This window comes from Oryzias latipes, chromosome 17, assembly GCF_053564925.1.
Source record: "Oryzias latipes strain Hd-rR chromosome 17, Olatipes_Hd-rR_3.1".
NCBI classification, from domain to species: Eukaryota; Metazoa; Chordata; class Actinopteri; order Beloniformes; family Adrianichthyidae; genus Oryzias; species Oryzias latipes.
The window spans coordinates 25,135,240-25,156,603 of NC_136253.1; the positions used below are offsets into that span (position 1 = coordinate 25,135,240).

General features: G+C 37.2%; 1 protein-coding gene across 3 annotated transcripts; it reads right to left on the reverse strand.

Annotated features, from left to right (window-relative positions):
* Nucleotides 1-3,204: 3,204 nt before the first annotated feature.
* ca8 (carbonic anhydrase 8 (inactive)) lies at nt 3,205-21,343 on the reverse strand. 3 transcript variants are annotated; one of them, XM_078934483.1, is made up of 10 exons: nt 21,009-21,224; nt 20,134-20,167; nt 16,638-16,829; nt 16,324-16,448; nt 12,172-12,267; nt 11,394-11,456; nt 11,262-11,310; nt 11,012-11,124; nt 6,398-6,585; nt 3,205-4,012 (listed from the first exon to the last, which is right to left on the reverse strand). In XM_078934483.1, the coding sequence occupies exons 1-9, from the start codon at nt 21,048-21,050 to the stop codon at nt 6,451-6,453; spliced, it is 849 nt and encodes a 282-aa protein (XP_078790609.1). In that variant the 5' UTR covers nt 21,051-21,224; the 3' UTR covers nt 3,205-4,012; nt 6,398-6,450. The 3 variants fall into 3 exon arrangements, with proteins under 3 accessions (XP_078790609.1, XP_004079195.1, XP_011484935.1); XM_004079147.5 differs by lacking the exon at nt 20,134-20,167 and having other exon boundaries at nt 21,009-21,343; XM_011486633.4 differs by lacking the exon at nt 20,134-20,167 and having other exon boundaries at nt 16,638-16,823; nt 21,009-21,310.
* Between the last annotated feature and the right edge of the window lie 21 nt (nt 21,344-21,364).

Here is a 21,364-nt window from a genome sequence, read left to right on the forward strand (position 1 = left end):
CTGTCTGTCTGTCTGTATTTTCTGGGTCTTTGCTCTGACACAATTACACTTCAGCTCCTATCAGCTCATTGGATGCTCCATTGCACCACAGGAATGGATGGACGCACACACAACTCTCTTCTCGTCAGAGCAACCACAGGGTCAAACTGATCAGATGATGATTCTTGTGCTCCATAATTTCTGTACGCCTAAAGTTATTTTTTACTCAGTTGATTCAGGAAAAACTGGGATACGTCTCTGGACTTGAGGAACAGAAAAATATTTCTATCTGATGTTGGCTCACACTGTCCCTCTGACTCGCCTGAATCGTGATTTTTTTTGAAAGGCAAAGGCCATTAAGGAGTTGGACATTCGATCAGCAATCCCCCATGACAATTTTTTTTAAGTAAAAAGGTTCCAGCTGGTGTATTAATTATGATTATGAAGTTTTAACAACCTAAAAGTCTTATTTCATGTCCATCTGAAGCCTCTTTCAAAATCTCCTCTACATGGGCGTGGCCGTAGGTGCTCATCTGAGTAGCCCCGCCCCCGCCACAAGGGGGGGAGGGGCACAAACGACACTGACTGACAGTCTCTATTCTCAAAAGTTTATCTTTAGCCATAAAGAAATAGTGAAAAGTTACATAATGTTGGTTCCAGCACTTTTTGAACAATGTGCTGACTGACAAAACGAATGTGTGCACCAGACCCTGCTGTTTAAAATTACACATAAAAAAGAACTGAAAAATGCGTATAATAATAAAGGCTACATTGCAGCAGCAAGCAGCACTGGATGTGGCTCACATCTCAGTTGATGCTAAGATTGTTGAATTCTCTCTCACAGCAAATAAAATGAAATGCCAGAAGGAAAGAAACTATTCGGACGTAATTTTCCAAATACGTGCAGCTAGTGCTGAACTTTATTTTAGGCCTCACAGACCCAGAGGAAGAGTCAGGACTACGGGATAGGGTTAGGCTGTGAATGCAATTCGCGCCGCAGAGATGGCCAGTTTCGATATTTGGTGCAGCCCAAAGTCTGAAAAAAATCGCCCAACAGTACCCATCCCGGCTCATCAGAAAAATGCCACCGGAACATAATAAAAACACCATTTTAATCGGAATGTGTCTATGATAGAGGTTTTTTTCCCCAGCTTGCATACATAGCTATAAAATAAAAAACTAAGACACTCAATTGAGTTCAAAATGAATTTTCAGAGCCATGAACTAGTTCTAGTTTTAAAATGGTCTAAGTGAGATGACAGGGAAAGTTTCATTTTCTTTAATATTTACGCAGGTCTCTTCATTTTTTAATAATTTGTATGTATACAAAAACTGTATACATGAAGATTTGATTGATTGATCTAATCAAAAAATATTTCAAGAATCATGGGATTATTTCACAGGAACTGATTACACTTTAAGGGCTGGAAAACATTTTGTCAGATGACACAATCTCTTTAAAACCTCAGATATCTGAGGTCAGCTCGCCCTGCTCTCCTCCCTTCTCACCAACGACAGGTTTGTAGCTCTTTCTCACCCTTTTAGCCCAAAAAATGACACAGCTAATCATAAGACTGTTTGGACAGCATTTTTCTTTTTTCAGGCAATTTGCCAGAATCCTCTGAACAGTTGATGGTAATCCAGATTAACCTACCATTCACATCTGTGTGCATTGTGACAGCAGAATATCTTAATCCAGATTCATGTCAACGTCCCACTAAAGGCTTCTTGAAAATGCTATAAAGTCCTGATCTTTTATTTCACTGATCATAAAAACTCCTGAAGTTTAATTTAAATTCTTGGATGCCTGACAACAAGCATGAAAAACTGTCCTCCTTTTTTTTCTTGAAATCTAGAGCCCCCTGCTGGTCATTACTGGAACTTACTCTCCATCATTCCTACTACATTTTTTATGTTATAATAATTTACTGCCATAAAAATAAATCACACGATTCAATATTCTGTAGTCATTCAAGGAAAATACAATAAAAAGTCAAAATACTATTATAAATGTTATAATAGATATATAATTGGCTATGTTCACTAGTTGGTTTTTTAATGCTTTTCTGTTTATTTTTTAATCTTTAGGAGTGTATCAAATTTGGGACATTAAAACCTGAAAACATCATTAAAAATGTTTTTTTTCATGGCATTGTTTTACACTATTTGTAACAGCAGGAGGCAGCATTGGTACACATTGTCCTGTGACTGTAAACTGATCATTTTGTTTGTTTTGTTTCTCATGTCTTTAAGATGAGAAGAAACTCTGTGTGTAAGTACACAACGAATAGCTAAAAGTGAGTACAAATAGAAACACAAAATTCTAATTTTAATATTTTCTCTGAGGTTTTCTGCTTCCTATGATGTGAATTCCAGACCCTTGCACTTCTGTCTATGCCCGACTTCTCTACTCCAGCTGTCTGCAGGTCAAAACAGAGGTGAGAACATATGGTACAAACAGAGGAGTGCAATAAAACTCAGTTTCTAATAGACCAAAAGGTGTAAACATTAGCCAGTGTCATCCTGACACCAAACAACCACACCCAGATAAAGCTACTGAGGCTTCGTTTCAAATATTTAAACAAATGAGCATGTTTGAGTTGCTCGAGCCGAGCCTGTATTCAGATTGGCTAATCTCAAGTCATGTTTGAGCAAAGGATAAGGCCGCGTTGGTCTATATTTCCTCTCGTCTGCCGTCATGAGGCCACACCAATAATGTGTGTGCTCAGTCTGCTGATTTCGACCGAAGGCCTGGAAGCAAACACGTACCTCTTCCTCTGTAATGACTTCCAGATCTGTGAGGTTGGAAGGTTCCTCGGTTCTCATGACTACATTTATATGTTCAGTTCAGTTGCCTGTTCACCCGACTGCTGAAACGTTAATTCTTACTGTCATTTACCGCCAAATGTTCTTATTATACTTTATTTTACAAAGTATAAAAAATGCTAAGAGATATATAATGCATTTTTTTTATTTAACATGCTTAACATTGCTGTTATATGGTGTTCTGCATAATGTTTTGGACGTCTAATGAATACTTCTGGAACAATTTGACTTGAATTAGAAGAAATAAGAGGATCAACAAAGTAAGTAATTCTTGCATAATTTTTTACATAAACATAAATATGTATGTTGATGAAGAGATCCAGTCATTTTAGTTTGCTTTTATTGAGCCTACATGTGCTCCTCTCGGCATCTCCCACCACACAAAGAGAAAAACACCAGTCTCAGTAAGTCACTGCTGTAGTTTATTGTAGCTTTACAGTAACAGTCATCAGTTCTCACAGTTTGTATCAGCTCATTTTGACACCCGTGGTCCCGTTGAAGACGATGAACAGACATACTGGTGAAGAGCATCACTTTAAACTCTCTTACATTGAATCAAAACAGCAAAAAGTCGGATTTTATACTAGATTACTGAAGATTCAATTGACGAATTATGACAGTGACGTTTGTACCTGATGACCATAGGTAATAGATTAGGATTTAAGTGATTAGAATCGCTTTCTCTGAAAAAACTAGACAGTCATACACTTTCAGCAGAGAAAAACAAATTTAATGACCCACCTTGAGCACTTTATAACATTTAACTCAATTTTTAAGTCCTAAAAATGACTTATTGTAGACTTTTATTATAAGTTTGTTGCCAAAGCAGCTTGTAAAAAGGAGTAAGATCATTACATTACAGATATTTCTCTAGAAACTTAAGTGAGTTCATTCAAAGACATTTTTTAGGCTGGGTCAGATATTTATCATTCTCCACACACATAAAGTGACTCAAACTACAGAACATCTACTCCCAGGCAGCACATCCAACGAAACAAAGCAAGAAAGTGATAAAAGAAAGAAAAACAAACCTACAGAACAGGAACCCTGTGCCTCTGCCAGCACACACTCAACACAAAGCATGCAGCAAAGTTTGGAGCTCAAAAGCTTCTTTGTCCACTTCATTCTGCAGCAGATATACAATCCCATCAACTTTGCCTTTCCTTGGTTTTCTGTTCTCTTCTTCACACCTCTGCTTCTCTCTCCCCTATAAAAAAAGTAAAATATGGATTTGATTAAAGGAAAAGAAAAACTGGAGCCTGACGGGCCATTCAGTGCTCCAATTACCTAGATGCACATCTGGTTTGATGAATTTTGAGGTGCTTTGCTTTTTGGTTTCCCCCCTTTAACTCTTTTCCTTAAAGTAACTTTTGTTTTTCTGCAGGATCACTGATAAAAAATATATAACACTGACCTAACTTTATAAAATTAACTTATATTTTTGCATTTATTTAACATAAATAAACAGTTTAGCATAACCTAGCACGTGGAATAATTTACATTATAGTAAAGTAAAGCCACCCTGATGAAAATCATGTTTCAAACCTATTTACTTGTGGCCTTTTTCTTATGATGGAGGACATATATTAAGAAAATTATAGTTAAATTCCATTTCTGAGTCTCTTATTTAAGTTATTGGTAAATCACGAGTTGACGAAAAAATGTAGCAGTGACATACAAGTTACTGCTCCGCTCCATTCTGTTGCATCCACTTGCAGACAAATTGATCCATATACATCTTTTTTGTCAATGCCTGAGGTTTTTTTTTCTTCTTTGGCTAAAAGCAGAATCATCATAATTAAAAGACCACTGGGAGCACTTTGAAAGTAGATCAAAAGATGATCAGAGGGGAACTTTAGGTTTAAAACAGTACAACCTTTTTTTTTGAGATGGCAATCTAGTGAGCATCAATGCACGCTAGTTTTTTTTTGCAGAGGCTTCTGGGAAATTTGTAGGTAGCTGGATTTTGGAATTATAGATTGGACAACACTACAAAATATAGTGCACTAAGTAGTGAAGGAATTCAGACTCAAATTACAGGATCTGACTCCAAGTTATTATTGGCTATAGTGTGTTTATACATCATATTAGGCTTCATTTGTGCATTTTGCTCTCTGATGTATGTTGCAGAAGAAACAAAACCCACAAAAAGGACAATTTAAATTGAACTTTAAATGTAAACGTTATGTTAATTTCCTGTTTCCTCCACTCCAGTTTTTGTCCAACTCATTTGCACGCTCTGTCTCAGGTGGGTTTGCGTGTTTGTTTTCACCCAACAATAGCCCTCTGTTGTGTCCCCCCCTTGTTGCCCCTCAATGCCTCCTCCTTTTCCTGCTCTGTGGCATTCCCCTCCACTCTCCCCCCTTTCAACACATCTATTTTTCTTCAGTCCCTCAGTTCTTCTCACATCTTTCCATATCCCTCTGCAGAAATCTACACATTCTTTTCCCACGTAAAACTTTTTCTGCATTAATAAGATATTGTGCAGCTATTTTTGCTCCTTTCAAAAAATCGTCAAACATTAAGGCAAAAAACTCGGAACCTTTTCTTCACACAGTGATTGTTTATGTTAATGGAAGCAGGTTTTCTCAGGTAATAAATGGAAATTATGTATTTGAAACTTCTTATTTTAAGAACACTTGATTTATGATTGTTTAAAAATGTCTTCTTTTTTTTTTAATTAAAATTCATCCTTTCAAGATTTAAATAAAATCATGTTGTTTTTGGTGTTTTTAAGATTGCATTTCTGTGCATTTTTAAATTCAAATCGTTGTGAATCAAGAGTAGATGAAAAAATGTCATTTGCAAAAGCTTGTATCTGTGACGTAGAAGCTACTACAACAAACTGCCAAGCTTTCTGCTCCGCTCCATTCTGATGCATCCACTTGCAGCCAAACAGATCCATATACAGCACGTCATTGTTTTCTTCGTCAAAACTTTAATGCTGGATAGCTGTAATACTGCTCGCCATTTTTGTTGCACTGGTAATGTTAGGTTGGGGTTGTGAGGGGCTGGAAGCTAGCAGGGGAGAGTAAACAGATAGATGATGGGGGTGGGGGCGGGCTTGCTCTGCACCAAGGGTGCCGCGCACAACTCGGAGACAAATTTCTAATGTCGATCTGCAGAAACTATGTTCTAGATATACACACATGTGTTTTGATTTTGGCTAAAAAAAAGCACAATAATAAATAACATCGAAAGATAATAGGAGTGGTACTTTTAACACAACACACATTTTTGTTCAAAACTTTAAAAAATATGACCTCGGTTTGGAGCATCTTTCTGCTTCTGAACCTTTTTTCTGTCCTGTATATAGGCTGTTCCCAGATTAGTACGTGAACTGGGTTAGTTCTTCCAGGGCTTCATCCATTATTCCATGGTTTCAAAGGAACAGAATGCCTTGGAGACAGTGCACCTACTTCTATTAAAAGTTAGAAGAAAAGTGCTGAATTACTTAATAAATATGATAAATTGAGAAGATTCTTGCTATCAATATTCATGCCTGCATTACAGAGCAATGTAGGAGTCGTGATCAGATGTTATAAAAACCGAAAAACTGTTTCTTGGACATCCATTCTGCTGTCAGTGCTACCTTTGACTTCTTTTCTCTGTGGGGTCACAGTTGTTTTTAAGAGGGCAGAGGAGTCACTGGAAGGCAGCGCGAACCGTACGGTCACTGAGGGGTTGGGTGGGACGGAAGTTGTCTCCCAGCATCCCGTCATTCCCTTCAAGAAGCTCTGCCCCCTTGACATGAGAGCGCAACCTCCGAAACTCCTCGATCTGCAAGGAAAGAGAATTGAAAGGGCTTCTCACCGCTCCACGTTAGCGTGGCACTTTAGAAGGCAACACACATGAAATCGATTGGAAAGCTGAAAATGAATCTGTTCCCGATGGACCTCCCTTGGCTAATTGAGCACCAAAAGCACTAAAACCTTCCACCAATTATGAAAACTGCTTTTAGTCTAAACAGGAAGTTCAGAGATATTGATCCATATAAAGTGTCTTAAAACCGTTAAGGAAAAGGTTTTGTCAAGACAACAGTTCTGCATTGATGTTAAAGTTTTAATTTTTAGTTGTTAAAAATAAAGGTCTTGATTTATTTAAGCTATTATGTCTGTTCTCTTGCATTCTTGCACACAAACCTTTCAGAACAAGCTATGTTAAGTTTGACTGGATTTCAGTTCCAGGTTGTGGTCAAAGTCTGTAAAGAAAGTACTTTTCATGAGCTGCAAATTAGATTAACAATATTTCAAAATGCCAGTTTAACCCCTTTATGCTGTATGTCTCTAATTTGGAACAAACTTACCATTAAATTCAGGACTCAATGTAATTTAGTATCACCTTGACTGAAAAAAAGAAATACATTTTCTATACAACTGGAAATTAGGCCCCCCCGGGAAAGGGTTTTGAAAATGGACCTCGCAATAACAACCATCCATTTGAACTCAATTAAATCACTTTTTTGTTTCTACGTTTATTTGTGTTATTGTGTTTTGATTTGGGTAAAGTATGCAATCCATCCATCCACCCATCCATCCATCCACCCATCCATCCATCCATCCATCCATCCATCCATCCATCCATCCATCCACCCATCCATCCATCCATCTTCAGAACCCGCTGAATCCCTTTCGGGGTCACAGGGTTGCAGGAATCTATCCTTGCTACTGTTTGGTAAAGGCAGGGTATAGTCTGAACGGGTGGCCAGTCTGTTGCTGGGCCACACAAGCACACACATTCACACCTAAGGACAAATTAGTCTTCAATTAACCTATGAAGCATGTTTTTGACTGTAGGAAGAAGCCAGAGTGCCCGGAGAAAACCCACACATGCACAGGGAGAACATGCAAACTCCACACAGAAAGCTCCCAGTTAGGATTTGAACCAGGGCCTCAAAGAGGTGAGTGTGCTATCGACTACACCACAGTGCAAAAAGAAAGAAAAAAAAACTACACCACAGTGCAAAAAGAAAAAAACCTACACCACAGTGCTACCCTCAAAACAGATCTAAAATGACTGTAATGATGGACTGATCATCACATGTGCGTTGTCCACTGTGATGGTACCTACCTATAATCAAATAAACCTACCGTTCCTCAATCCAAATGTTGTTTTTTTTTTTATTTTTGATTTGAAATGGTTTATTTCAAGCAATCAAATTAGAATATGCAAAAGCAATACAATCATCAGTTATACATTCATACAATGACGAATCAGACTTAGGATAATTAGACATATTAATAAATATTGCTTATATAATCCCACCCCGTTATACCGTAACCATTTTATTACATGATTTATCATTATCCGGTTCCTAGTTTTTATCAGACAGAATTAAGAATCATAAAGTATCAATAAAGCACATGACAAAGATGAATTACTTAAATTATTATGTAAAAAATAACTGAAAATAACTTTCAGAAGTCAACATGGCAAATGCAGATCAGTTAAATAAATGCAGATTATGTTACTCATAAATTTTAATATCAATATGATCAATTTATTTCATTTTGAATTGATTTTATGATGGGTATAAGTCGATTCACATAAAAACTTGCTTTAAACAGATCAATATGGTTGGATTGTAGGAATATAAATCAATCGATCAATTAAGACCATTGGTCATTACACCCCTACTCATTAGTATTAAACTCCCCCTTAACTCAGTTTGAATTGAATGAAGAGCCTGATAGCTGTAGGAGGAGCAGCCTGAGTGGAAACAGTCCCAATGTGCAGATGGATCAAGCGCAGGAAAAGAGTGGATGGAACCATTAAGCCTGCTTCTATGCGTAAGGAGATGGGGGATTTTTACTTGAAATTACCGTAAGCTTCCACAAAAGACAAGTTGAACATACATGTTAATCAAAAACTCCTATGATTTGTTAAAAAAAAATTAGCAAACAAGTTTAGTCTCTGCATCAAGCAGAATTTGGAAGCAAACTTTTAGTCATCTGAAGGTAGAGTCATTTCTGATTAAATATGTTTATATATTATGAAACATCAGAACAAGAGACAGAAAACAATTCAAAACCGGACTTCCTCATCACGCAAACCTGCTGCCTCTGCAGATGAAATCACACACCCACACACACTCGTACAGTAGAGTAGTTGTCTTCATCCATGCAGCAAGAACCTTTTATTTTTTTTTACTCTCCTGCTACCAAAAAGCAGCTGAAGCTTTTATACCATGGCAGCTGTTGAGGGACATTTCCCTGCACGTATGGTCTGTGCACACTTGGCCCTGCAGCAGTCGACAACAGCAAGAAGTTTGAAAACATCTTTCTTTTTCAATATTTCTGAGGTCATTCAAATTTGAAACTGTGACTTAGCTAGAAACGTGCAGGCAAACCAACAGGTGGCATGCTAATATCTATAATCAATATATTTTTTTATACCACCTGTTATTCAATGTTGCATCTCAAGATCTTTAGCAAGAACAAATAAAAGCAAGAATAAAAGAATAAGTGAGCGCAAAACCTAAAAAAGACAAAATAGTGTGAATAAGAAAGAAAAAAAACAAGAAGGTGCAGTCAGCCATGGGAACTTCTTTTCTTGTGAAGGTCTGTGTTAGGTTCAAGAGATATAATGTTTCAGAGCTCAGCACACAGCAGGAAGTCTGTTTTTGTGGTATGACCTGCTGATTTGGCCCATTTATCTAAGGCTGCAAAGAGGAGACAAAATCTCCTTCAGAGAACAACCTGAGCAGATGAACTGCAGATTTGTACACAGCATGGGGATTTTTGTGTTATGCATTTGGGGGGGAACTGTCCCGGCATGTGTAATGCAATACTCAAGCACTGAAACGCTGTCCATGTGCTGTTTCAGAGGGAACTGGGCTCCAGCAAAATCAGCACAGTGAATGACTTTTGTTTCATTGAAGTTAAGATGTAGAAATAAAAAAAATTGGGATTAAAATAAGTTAAAATCCTTTTGCTTCATACTCTTGACATAGAAAAATTTACTTAAGACTAAAAATAAAACTCAAATTGCTGAAGGTAATAAGAATAATTTTTGTTCAGTTTTAAGGATGTTATTTTAACATTCTATAAATTAGTTAGATTGGCTTTCATTGTCATTGTTTTGGAGACTAAAAATTAGATTTATGTTCTGAGAATAAGTGCTAGATTTAGATATTATAAGGATCTATTAAAATGGGTTTTAAAATGGGTCAACTTGTACTAAGAATTTATTCTCTTTTTGTTCTCATTTTGTTCTAAAATAAATCATTTCCACTTACAACAATAGTTTTTTGACACTGCAAGAAATATGGACTACAATTAGGTTTATAAAAACTCCAAAATTACAAACCGTGTGCTTATAACTAGCTGAATATATTTATTTATGGGCTGTAGAACATTCAGTTTGAAGTCATTTTATTTAACAGTTTCCTTTTTGAATGCTTTTGTGGAACTCCTTGTTTCTAAATTTTAAAATCTTATCATACAGTTTTTTGTTAAGTAAAAATGACAGATTCATTTAGTACTTTAGTGATTTTCTTCTTAAGTCTCTTTTCTTATTTTTAGGCTGCATCCTTTTTGAAGTGTTAGTATTGATTTCTTACCATCAAGATGGAAACACTTGTGTTGTGGTATTTCACAGAGGAACAAGACAGACAGAAAAGCAACAAAGGATGACTACAATCCTGATTTCAGTCAGAATTAGCATATTTCGCATCATTTTAAAACCTCTCACAAAGTCAGTTCGACAGCAGTCCAGCGGTCATATTTAGACCCAAGGGCAGGTGTCTGACAGCTTCTGTATGATCTACATGATCACTGAAACATCTGAACTTCTTCTCCTGCCATTCGGCCATACTGTAGCCTGAGGTGGTCCAGCTAGGAGTAAGTCTTTGTACTAACATTTCAGAGGGTCAGCAGGTGACAGGGCAGAAAAGATGAAAGTCAGTAATAAATATCAGAGGGCCGCCACCGTCCTTCCTGACCGCGACCTCCTGCAGGACAGCAGGAAGTCAGGCAAGGGCTGAATCAGAGTTCAAATCTAAGGAAACATGTCAGACTGAATTTGGTGGACCCGGAGGTAAGCTCACTAAAGGAGGACATTTTGATCTTACGTCTTACGACAACATGCACCTCAGTTGCTCCACTACAGAATTTCAGAATGTATCTGTCTATATTTAACATCAAGTGAACGGTTTGAACTGATACGAAGGTGGCTTTACGCCGTCAGATTATGCTTTTTGTTTTACCTGCATCTGTGAGATGGTGAGTGGGTAACGGTAGAGGATCCAGGTGACGTTTTCACTGCAAGGGGGCGTGGTCAAAGACCCGTCGTAGACCCAGTAGTCCCTCAGCAGAGGATCTGAAAGCAGATTTACCAAAAATAAAAACGGAAAACAGGTGATCAGGATGGCATGATCTTTCAATTTTGGTTCTTTATTGCTGAGCTCCTGTTTTGTTCCACATTCCCCTTTTTCCCTTTTTCATCCATTGACTCACCAGGTAGAAGGGTGTTGGGATTGAAGCATGGAATGATCTTGCTTTTTCCCTGGTAAAAACAAAAAAGTGTTGAGAAAAAACAAACTGTGATTGAGTAATCATGTGTTACAAATATAGTTGACTTTTTCTCACCTTGTACTGTAGGTCCTGTAGAACTTCAGTGATGGCCTTCAGACCCAGGTGTTCTTTACCAACCTGTAAAAAAAAACAAGACTTTTAGGTTCGAGTGTCAATCCTCTACACAGTATTAGCTGTTGTTTCAGCACACCGTCATTTATATCGGTGGTGGGGGGAAAAACAGGAAGTAGAAACAGGAGAAGTCATTAAAAAACAGAACGTCTGAACTGTAGACTGAGGTTTCTGAAGGTCAGAAATGTCTGAACTGTAGACTGAGGTTTCTGAATGTCAGAAATGTCTAGAGTCAAAGAGTTGAGGCTTTATTGTAACTGCGTAATGGCTTTTTTGAGGGTTTTCAACAGAGAACTGAAAACAGTGCAATACTGATAGCTTTAAGAAGAAGAAAAGGTGGATTTCCCCAAAAAGAAAATCAAATACACAGAATAGACAAAACAGAGAAAACTGAGGTCGATCTGATGGACACGTTTATGAAAACATAAATGCTGAAGTGTTAACACAAACTAATAAAATATAGAATTATTTACCTCTGATACATATGATATCAAAGTGATACCATTGGAAGCTATCAAGTAAAAAAAACAAACAACATTTTTTGTATTTATTGTTTTTGTTTTGTTTAATATTAATCTTAAATCTTATACACAAACTTGGTTTTTACCTAACTAGCTGATGCTGTGTTGTGAAAAATGGAATAAAATTGGTATAAAATCAGGAACATTTTCTTCTGTTGCCCTGAACACAGTCTGTGTGTTGACTCTCACTGGTTGTTTACCTGGACGAACAGAGCGATGATGAGGACCCCGTTCTTCCTCCCCAGTGCATCTTCTAATGAGTTAAACAGGGTGCTGTTCCAGTGAATCAGGTGGAGCTGGACACAACAAGAACGCAGAAGACAACCTGAGCTGGGGGCAGACTAATGCAGCAATGTCACTAAAACAAAAATAAATGAAAATACAAAGTAACCATTTGTTTCATATTTAGAACATACATTTTTCAGAACCCTCTCTTATGACCATGATCCAAACCTTTATTAAAAACCCATTGGATATAACTTGGTCCAGGTTTTCTGTCCTGTAGTTCATCATATTTCCACTAGGGGCTCTAGAAGGGCTTTTTCTAGCTCATTTCAAAACGGTTTTTCAAAAGGAAATCTCACTTTTGGCAGGAAAACTTCTGCTCATTTTAAAAATTTATGACTTAAATAAGTCATCTATTGTTGGTAATTTTTTTAAATGACTACATGCTGTATTAAAAATGCAAAATTTATTCAAAATTTATTCTTTCTGATCTAATTGATCTGATCTAATTTGAGACAGTCGGTAAATAATAGTTTTATACCTGAACAGTCATGTCAATATTTTTACATCTTTAACAAATACTTACTAAATTACTCAACGTGTCATACTTGCTACTATCTCAACCCTTATCAAAAATAATGGGCTTCAGCAAAATTCTATTTGTATTTCATCAAAGGGTTTGAAAAAATATTAAATTAAACATAGTAATTCATCTTCTGTCAATTTTGCGATGTGGTGGGCTTTACAGGTAGAAATCTGTCCATCTACTCTACGATCTACTGTCTTTTGTGGTGGACAAACAAGTGTTATAAAGAAAAGTGAAGTCCACTATCAAACGACAAAATAAAAAAGCCTCTTTTTAAGGTGACATATTACAATGTAATATTTTTACATTCACTGGTTTCAATTAATGTTACTTGTTAGGATGAGCACCTTTACCAAGTATCAAACCAAAATGAATTACACAAAATTGAAATTTATTTCAGAATTTAATAAAAATTCAACAATGTACATCTTTTTTCAGTGATCAATCTTGATTTCCTGGTGGTTTGCTGATGAAAGCCTCACAAGAAAGCCTTGCAGAGGTTTGCCATGTGTTTGCTGAAGCATCCTACTTTAATAGAATTATTTAAAATAAACTTAGTTGGAGACTTTTATCTACTTATTTGTGCATTTTAATCCCTTTTGTTTTTTATTTAGGAGATACAAAGAGAAAGCTGAAAGGAGAGGCTTTCATTTTCAGTAAATATGTGTTTTGGAATTCTTAAGGATTCAAACAAAAAAACTGGAAAATGGACAAATGGGTATCCTAAAGAGACACTCCAAATGGATTTTTCTTTTCTGTTGTAAAAACCTCAACCTAAAAATGAATGAAATATGTTTTTCTGATGAGATCAAACTCTTTAAACAGCTAAAACTGGTCAGACTGAAGCTCTCAACGAAGCAGACCTCCTCTGAACACAAATACAAGATAATGGCCTGATGATGGAAATATGCTGACGTATGGGAGGTAGGTGGATGTGAACTGTCTGACACTCAGACCAGACCATCCGGTTTAACACTTTCCCTAACAGGCATTTCCTCGTGATACACATTTACTTTATCTTGATTTGGGTTTTATTCCCATTCATTTTTATTTGGTTAACTATTAACTATAGCTTCATTACAGAGCAGGAGTGTCAATAATGACAAAAGAACATCTAATGTCAACATCTTTCCATCTACAATTACTGCTTGCAGTGTTTTCTGGACTGTTTGAGCACCTGGAGACGAACAGGGCATTTGTCTGTAAATTATTTTTCTGTCATCATCAGTTTTCTGAAAAGTTTTTAAACGTTTGACCAAATGCTTCAGGATTATTAAGAACAGTGAACACAACCTCAGCCCCTTTAACCCCTGCATCAAAAGAGGAGGGGAGGAGTGTCCTTCTGTTGGAGCAGATGTGGCATTTAGGCATTGACCTTTAGGTCAAAGTAAATGCCAGATGTTGTGTTCCTAAAGTGGACACATTGCATTCAAATATTACTTTTTAAAGTTCATTGTTTTGTTTGAAAAAATCTTTATAGTTTTTTTTTGTTCTGTTCCTGAGCCTGTCCCAGTTCACCTACAAAAGTATAAAAACATTGTGTAAAAAAATGTGCCATTAGATAAGAATGGGACTCAACAGAACCAAGTTGTATCATGTAAAAAATTATTTATTTAAAAGTCATTTTTAAACATTACTTCCTCAAAGATAACCTAATACCAGAGTTCCTCTTTGTCTTCTTGAATCACTTGAAGACATAGAGACCCTTTCCAGACTCTGTCAGACTGTTTTAGGACTCACTCTGATGAACATCGTGTTTTTGTGTTTTTAACATGCTCTTGTGGCATTTTTCTGATGATGAAGGACATTCATTCATTCAATCATCTTCTAAACCCGTTTTTTTTCCTTTCGGGGTCAGGATGCTGCCGGAGCCTATCCCTGCCACTCGTTGGCAAAGGCAGGGGACATCCTGTACGGGTCGCCAGTCTGACACAGGGCCACAATCACAGGACATATGAAGAAAATTAAGCCAAGATTTACATTTATGAGTAATTTTTTTAGTTCAAATCACTGTAAATCAGGAGATGACAAAAAAAAAATGCTGTTTAAAAAAGATTTTATTTGTGATGTAGAAAATACACCACAAGCTCTTTGCTCCACTCCATTCTGATGACTTATAGATCCATGCATGTCTTCGCTTTCCTCGTTTGAGCTGACATCTGGCTCAAAACTGCACAGCTGGAGAGCTCAAATATTAGTGTTGCACCGGTAGTGTGAGGGGCTCTAACCTAACCCAATGGGAGAATGTAAACAGAGAGCTCTCAGTTATGGGTGGGCAGAGCGTGCTCTGCACCAACAGTCCTACACACAACTTAGAGGTGAATTTATAATAAACTCCCAAACAACACAGTTTTTTTTTTTAACATTTTGGCTAAAAGCAGCATCCTCATTGGGAACGCTTTTACAATGAATCAAAAGATGATTGGAGTGGGTCTCTAAGACATCTAATACAGCCCTTTTGCAAACATGAGGATTAAATGAGACACCACAGTAAAACCCTTTTGTTGATGTATAACTTTCTTTTTCACATTATTTCTTTTTCTCTGACCTTATTTCCCTTTTTGTAAGTTGTGCTTCAATAAGTATAACCTGATTTAAGACATGGTACCTTAAAATTCTTAAAATTCTGTTAATGATAAGCAGACTTTAGTCACCAAACCCCCCCCCCCAGTCCCGTAAATTCCTCTGGGGGATTTCCCACAATGCACCAAGCAACTCTAACGAACTTCTCTTCTTACGTTCTCATACATTTTCCATCTAGTGTGTTCAGAGGTTTTTAATTTTGGCTTTTCATTGTGTTTGTTTAGAATGAGAACCTGGTTTAGGAGAACCTTTTTTTAAATTCAAATTAAATTGAAAAATAATGACTTTTTTGTTCATGAAACATACTTCTTAGTTTAAACCTAATAATTCAAATGAAATCGTTAAAAACTTAAGAGTTTTTACTGTTCTGGATTACCCTTAGCAAAAAAATAGTTTATGTTATAAAGTATACTTTGAGCATAAGAATGCAAGTGTACTGTATGCCACGTACTTGTAGTATAGGAAGAATACTAACCGAATACTTCTTCAGACTAAATTGGAACATTTGAAGTTTACAATATATGTATAGTATATAAAAGTTAAACTTCAAGTATACTGCCTTACTTTTAGTATAGTATTCTTATTATACACTTAATAGACTACTTTTTGCTCAGTTGTTCATAGTATAGATTTACAAACCACACTCATCTTTGGGTGAGTTAGAGGTCTTTTAATCCTATTTAGGAGGATAGATGCATGGAACTTACAGGCTTCTTTTAGTTGAAGCCTGTAACATTAACACCTGAACACTAAAAAAAACCTTTAGTGTTTTTATCAAAAGTGTTATTTTGTCAGAGAGAAAAACATTGAGTTCAAGAACTCAACAAGCCCCAGTGTTATCTAAAGGAAGGATCAGTGCTAGTGCCAGGAGGGCAAACGTGGGAACGCTGTGTTTTCTTTGGAGGCACAACCTTGCTGGTGTGTGTGTGTGTGTGTGTGTGTTTGTGTGTGTGTTTACCTCCATGGGGAAAGCCTTAAAGTTGACTGTGTGCTCTGACCCCCTCTGGTTTTCCTTGCCCCAGTGGAACCGAACCTCGTGAAGTTCATACTCATGGTCACTGGGTAGCGGGCCCCCTGTAACCACTAGAGGAAGAAAAAGGAAACTCAGGGGGATTGTGGGTAGCACACACAGTAAGGTTAGTAAAGTGTTTGAGCAACACGGAATTTGAGAAAAAAGGGGGTCATTTGAAAGGGAATGTTTGTTGGTACTTCAGCCAACACAAACCAATGGCAGAATAAAAACTGTGTGGCATTGGGGTTAAGAGGAGTCACCTGACTTGGACTTGAGGAGGATGCGGACGGTGTGTCCGTCATTTACGACTTCGCAGTCTCGACACACCACATAGTTTGGAGATAAGCCCACGTCCAGCAGGGAGGGGTCGTATTGGGCCTCCCTGGAGTTTAAATTTATAGGAGACTGGTATTCACCATTGGCTGCTGGGAAATGGAGTCCCCATTCTACACCTGCACATGAACAAAAAATAAACAAAGCGCACACACATTCGTAAATAGCGCACCACATTTTTGCATACTTTGTTTGCCCTTATGACATTACTACAAAATATTTTTGGATGGTTAAATTTAAATGATTATAATACATCAAAATAAAAAAAAATGTTACTGAATCCTGCAGCTCAGACACATGAAAAAAGCAGCTTTAGAGTTGATTTTATGAAGCTTAGAGCTCCTTATAGAGTGCAAAACTAAGTTAGTGAGTGTCAAGCTACGGACAAGTGTGACGCGCGTTCAAGACCGCACTAAATGCGGGTTCTTGAACGCACACTTAGCCAATGGTGTTTACACTGAATAAGCAGGGAGTGGCTCCTTCTACTTCTTTTTTTACCTACTGTTTACTAGCGTTTTTCCACCACGTACAGTTGGAAGAGGCTTGGCGCAAAATGTTGAAGGGGTAAAATTTCGTCAATCTTCCTCCAGCCCTTTTCCATTCATTACAATACATGAAAGACTTGGTGTCATATAATTCCGCTCGGGCACAAACAACATTGATAAAATTCTTCTACATTAACAATTTTCAAACAGTTGGCACTTCAGTTATTTAAAAAAGACACCATCCAGACTGACCCCCCTGGAAATGCTCACTGGTATTGAATTTTGCTACAGTTTTGCGGGTGAATTTGAAAACGAAAATGCAATTCCCTCTTTGCATTTTCACTTTAATTATGTCACAGAATGAGCGATGTTAAAGAAGAAAATGAAAAAGCATTATAAAGGACTGACATTTCATTCTAATTTTGAGTCCTTTGATGCAGTTACATTTTGAAAATTAAAAAGCATTTCTGTGAATCATTTTAATTGTCAAATTAGACATTTCTAAATGAATTTTGCTACACATTTACCAGAGAAATTTTTGAAAATGAAATGTCAAAAACCATTTTCTTTATCATTTTAATTAAGTGAGAGAATAAGTAGTGTTGAAGTAGAAAATGAAAAAGCATTTTGGTGGATTGCTTTTTCATTTTAATTTTGAGTCAAAAAATGCAGCTTCATTTTGCAAATGAAAAAGCATTTCTGGTTTTGACATTTTTATTTTTATTATGCCACACAATCACTTCCATAAAAATGCAGCTTCATTTTGAAAATGAACAAGCATTTCTGCTTTTGACTTGTATTTTTAATTATGCCACAGAATCGCTTCCAGATTGGCTTCTCATGGAAAAACATCCAAAGAGAGATCAAGTATGTCCTACTTTAAATTATTGAATTAGCTTGTTATCGGATTTCTGCACATTTCCAAACCAACACTAAGACTCACAGGTTTAAATCGTCTCACATTTTTAATTTTAGGGAATATTTGGTGCTGCATGCAGATGACATGAAATAGTAAGAGTCAGGGATTTTGTTTGATAGGATTCCTTGGTTAAATTAAAACAGCACAAAAGCACTATTGTTTTTTATGTGTGTGATGTTTTTGTACTCTAATGGTTTGTGTATATATTACTAAACCAAACATCTTTTTTGACTTCGTTTAGTTCAACTTTTTGTTGTCTCCTTTGTCCAGAATGACCCATGTGAGACTTTCTGTAGCATTTTAATGGGTTTGTGTCTTTAAAAAGAGGTTTAAAGTGGATCCGGAGTTCAAGTAAGTGAAGGTGAATTGATTCTCACGACAATTACAAAAAGAGCAGCCCCAAGACCTGGATTTTGCTTTCAAGTCGGTCAGTTTCTTTTCTGGGATGAAGAGTAACTGTGACGAAACAAAGAAATTTGCAGATAAAAATACCATGAAGAGTTGAGACTGGGCATAGAAAGTGAAATGGCTCAACATAAAAAACATTAGGCTTCCTTTTCTGTTTTTCGACAGCCACAACTGTAAAGTGAGACAGGAAACATACACTTTTAATGCAGCCTGTTGTTCTGAAGAGGAAATAAACAATTTTTGACTCTGGCAATGCCAGACATCTCTTCAAGATGTCAAAACCAATAACTTGCAGTTAGCACTGTAGCTAAGAGAGCTCTATCTAGACGGCTACTCTTTATATAGCAGTATGGGATGGGGAGGGGGGGGGGGGGTCATCACATTCCCTCTCCACTCAGCAACTGATGCCTTGACAACAGTTTTGTAAAGGCAGAGCCGGTTTCACTGAGGCTAAAGCAGTGAAAAACCAGCACAAAGCCATGTGTGCATGCAAATCTACAAAGCTTTTTTTGGGTTGTTTTTAAGATTAAAGTTTAAAAGGTTTTAAAAATGTAAAAATGTCTGGTGTGGCAGTAAGTGAACAGCTATGTTTACTTTAGCAGTTGGTCATTTAGCAGATGGTTTAACGCAAAAAGCAATTTAATCCAAAAATCGGCGCCATATTTCCCTTGCAAGATGCGCCTCGAAGTGGATGGAGGTGTTAACATGTTTCACAAATTAATGAAGAATATACAAATAATGTAATCATTTAACCCATAGCATATTCTATCATTATAGTTACATAGTTGGAGATCTTTTGCTGGTGCAGGACCCACCAATTCATTTTAGAACACAGAGAGCAGGTTTCAGACCAGAATAAGGAGTTCAGGTAGGCATGGGTGCATGTGAATACGGCATCGACGCTCCACAGGCAAGTATCCAGAATAAATTTGAGTCTGATGTCATCTGTACAGAGATCAAAACATCATTGAACCCTTTTTTTTAATTATCAAACATTGGAGCTGAAGTGGCATTTTGTAAAGGCTTAAATCTTCAGGCTGAGACCAAAGCAGTGAACAAGCAAAGAGATGACAAGTCTCTGAGCAACCAGTTGGGTTGTGTAAACCAAAATGTGAAGTCTGATCTGTCTGACATGGTAGTGGGCATGCCCCCAAAATGGTAGATGTTCTCCATAAAGTGAAGTGGATTATCAATGAAGAACATTCCTGCTACATTTATAGGGAAGATGGAAAATCCCAAATTGACTGAGAAACTGTGTCGCATGGAGAGGGTTGACAAAAAAGACGACTGACAGAAAGAAGGAAAGAAGTTTTTTTTCTGTCAAATGAGCAAAGAGACAGAGATGATACTATAATGTGAATGCATACAACCCTTAACTGTTAAAGAATTTCTCAAACAGTTAAGATCTTTGAAAAAATAACACAACTCCAAAAGGTTTTTGTTAAAAACAAATATGTGCAAACTCTCCAGCATAATCTTCCCTCACAAAAGAAATAAAAAAATATTAAAATACATTTCCCATATTTAATAACAGGCTTCATTTAACTTAAAAAATATGATGTAAATAAAATCAGTTTGATGCACACTGTTCATCTGATGCAGTATACTCACAGGAGGAATCACAGAATTGTGTGGTAGAACAATCCTCGACAGCGACAAAAGGAGGACAAAGTGAAACAACACAATAAATAAAAAACTGCATTGCAGGTTTAGACTTGAAGTGAAACTTTTTGAAATTATAAAGCTGACAGTATATCGTAATAACTGAAGAGGTCTGAGGTTCCTTCCAAAAGAAACAAAAGTCCCAAGAAAGCAGAATGACTTTAGCTGATCTGAGGGTTGTTCTCTGTTGGTTAGATAGTACATCCAGTTGAGGAAACAGTTTTATATATGAAGATCTACTTACATGATAGGTCAGTGTCCTAATATTTTTCACCTTTGCAAAACCCATTGGTATTGACTTACATTTGATAATAATAGGTCATTGTTTCAGCAGATTCCTGTGTAGCCCTAAAAACATTTGGATAAAAACTTGAATGAGATATTTCACTCTTTTTGTGAGTTCACACAACTTATCGTGCGTCCAACTGGATCAGATGTGGGAATTTAAAAAATGGGAAGCAGAGTCATTACAGTCCGAGTTGGTTCTGTGACACAAAAATACAGTGAAACTTGAACAGCCTTGAAAGGGAGACTTTTGCACAGCCAAACCTAAAAAATCTCAGAGGATTTCTCTGAGTCCTCCGGTCGAGCATGCACAAAAAAAGCACCATCCAAATGTCTGCTTGAAGTTTTCCTCAGAAAGTCCAACATTTTTCAACTACTCAAGGTTAAAAGTCACTGTTACATGTGAAAAACTGGGGTTCTGTTAGAATGCACATCTTCTTTTCACCCATTTGTACTGAACACCCCATGATGCCACGTCAGACAGGTAAAAGTTTAAAACTAACATGTTTCCTTCTTCCATGAGGGGACTGTCTGCTTACCTTCCTCATAGCCCCAGTCAAGCTCATCTTTCCCTGGGACATAATCGGACTCCTCGTTCACACTGTCAGCCATGGTGTTTGGCAGCCTGTCTCCCCCAGTACAGTCCCAGTCACGCTGGGTTGTCCACTCACAAACTGATGTGTGTGCAGTCTGCCCTGGAGGATCCCGGCAGGGAGATACCTTTTTGTCGTTTGTCTTTATTCCTTCAGTCTTGACTTCTTTCTTGACCTCCTTTCCTCATCTGTTCTGTTGTCTTTCTGAGAGAAGCAAGTGATGTGTGTGGGAACGCACAGCCGCCCGCTCTCCTTCTCTCTACCCTCTGATGCCCCTCCCCGTGCTCTATCTCTCTTTGGCT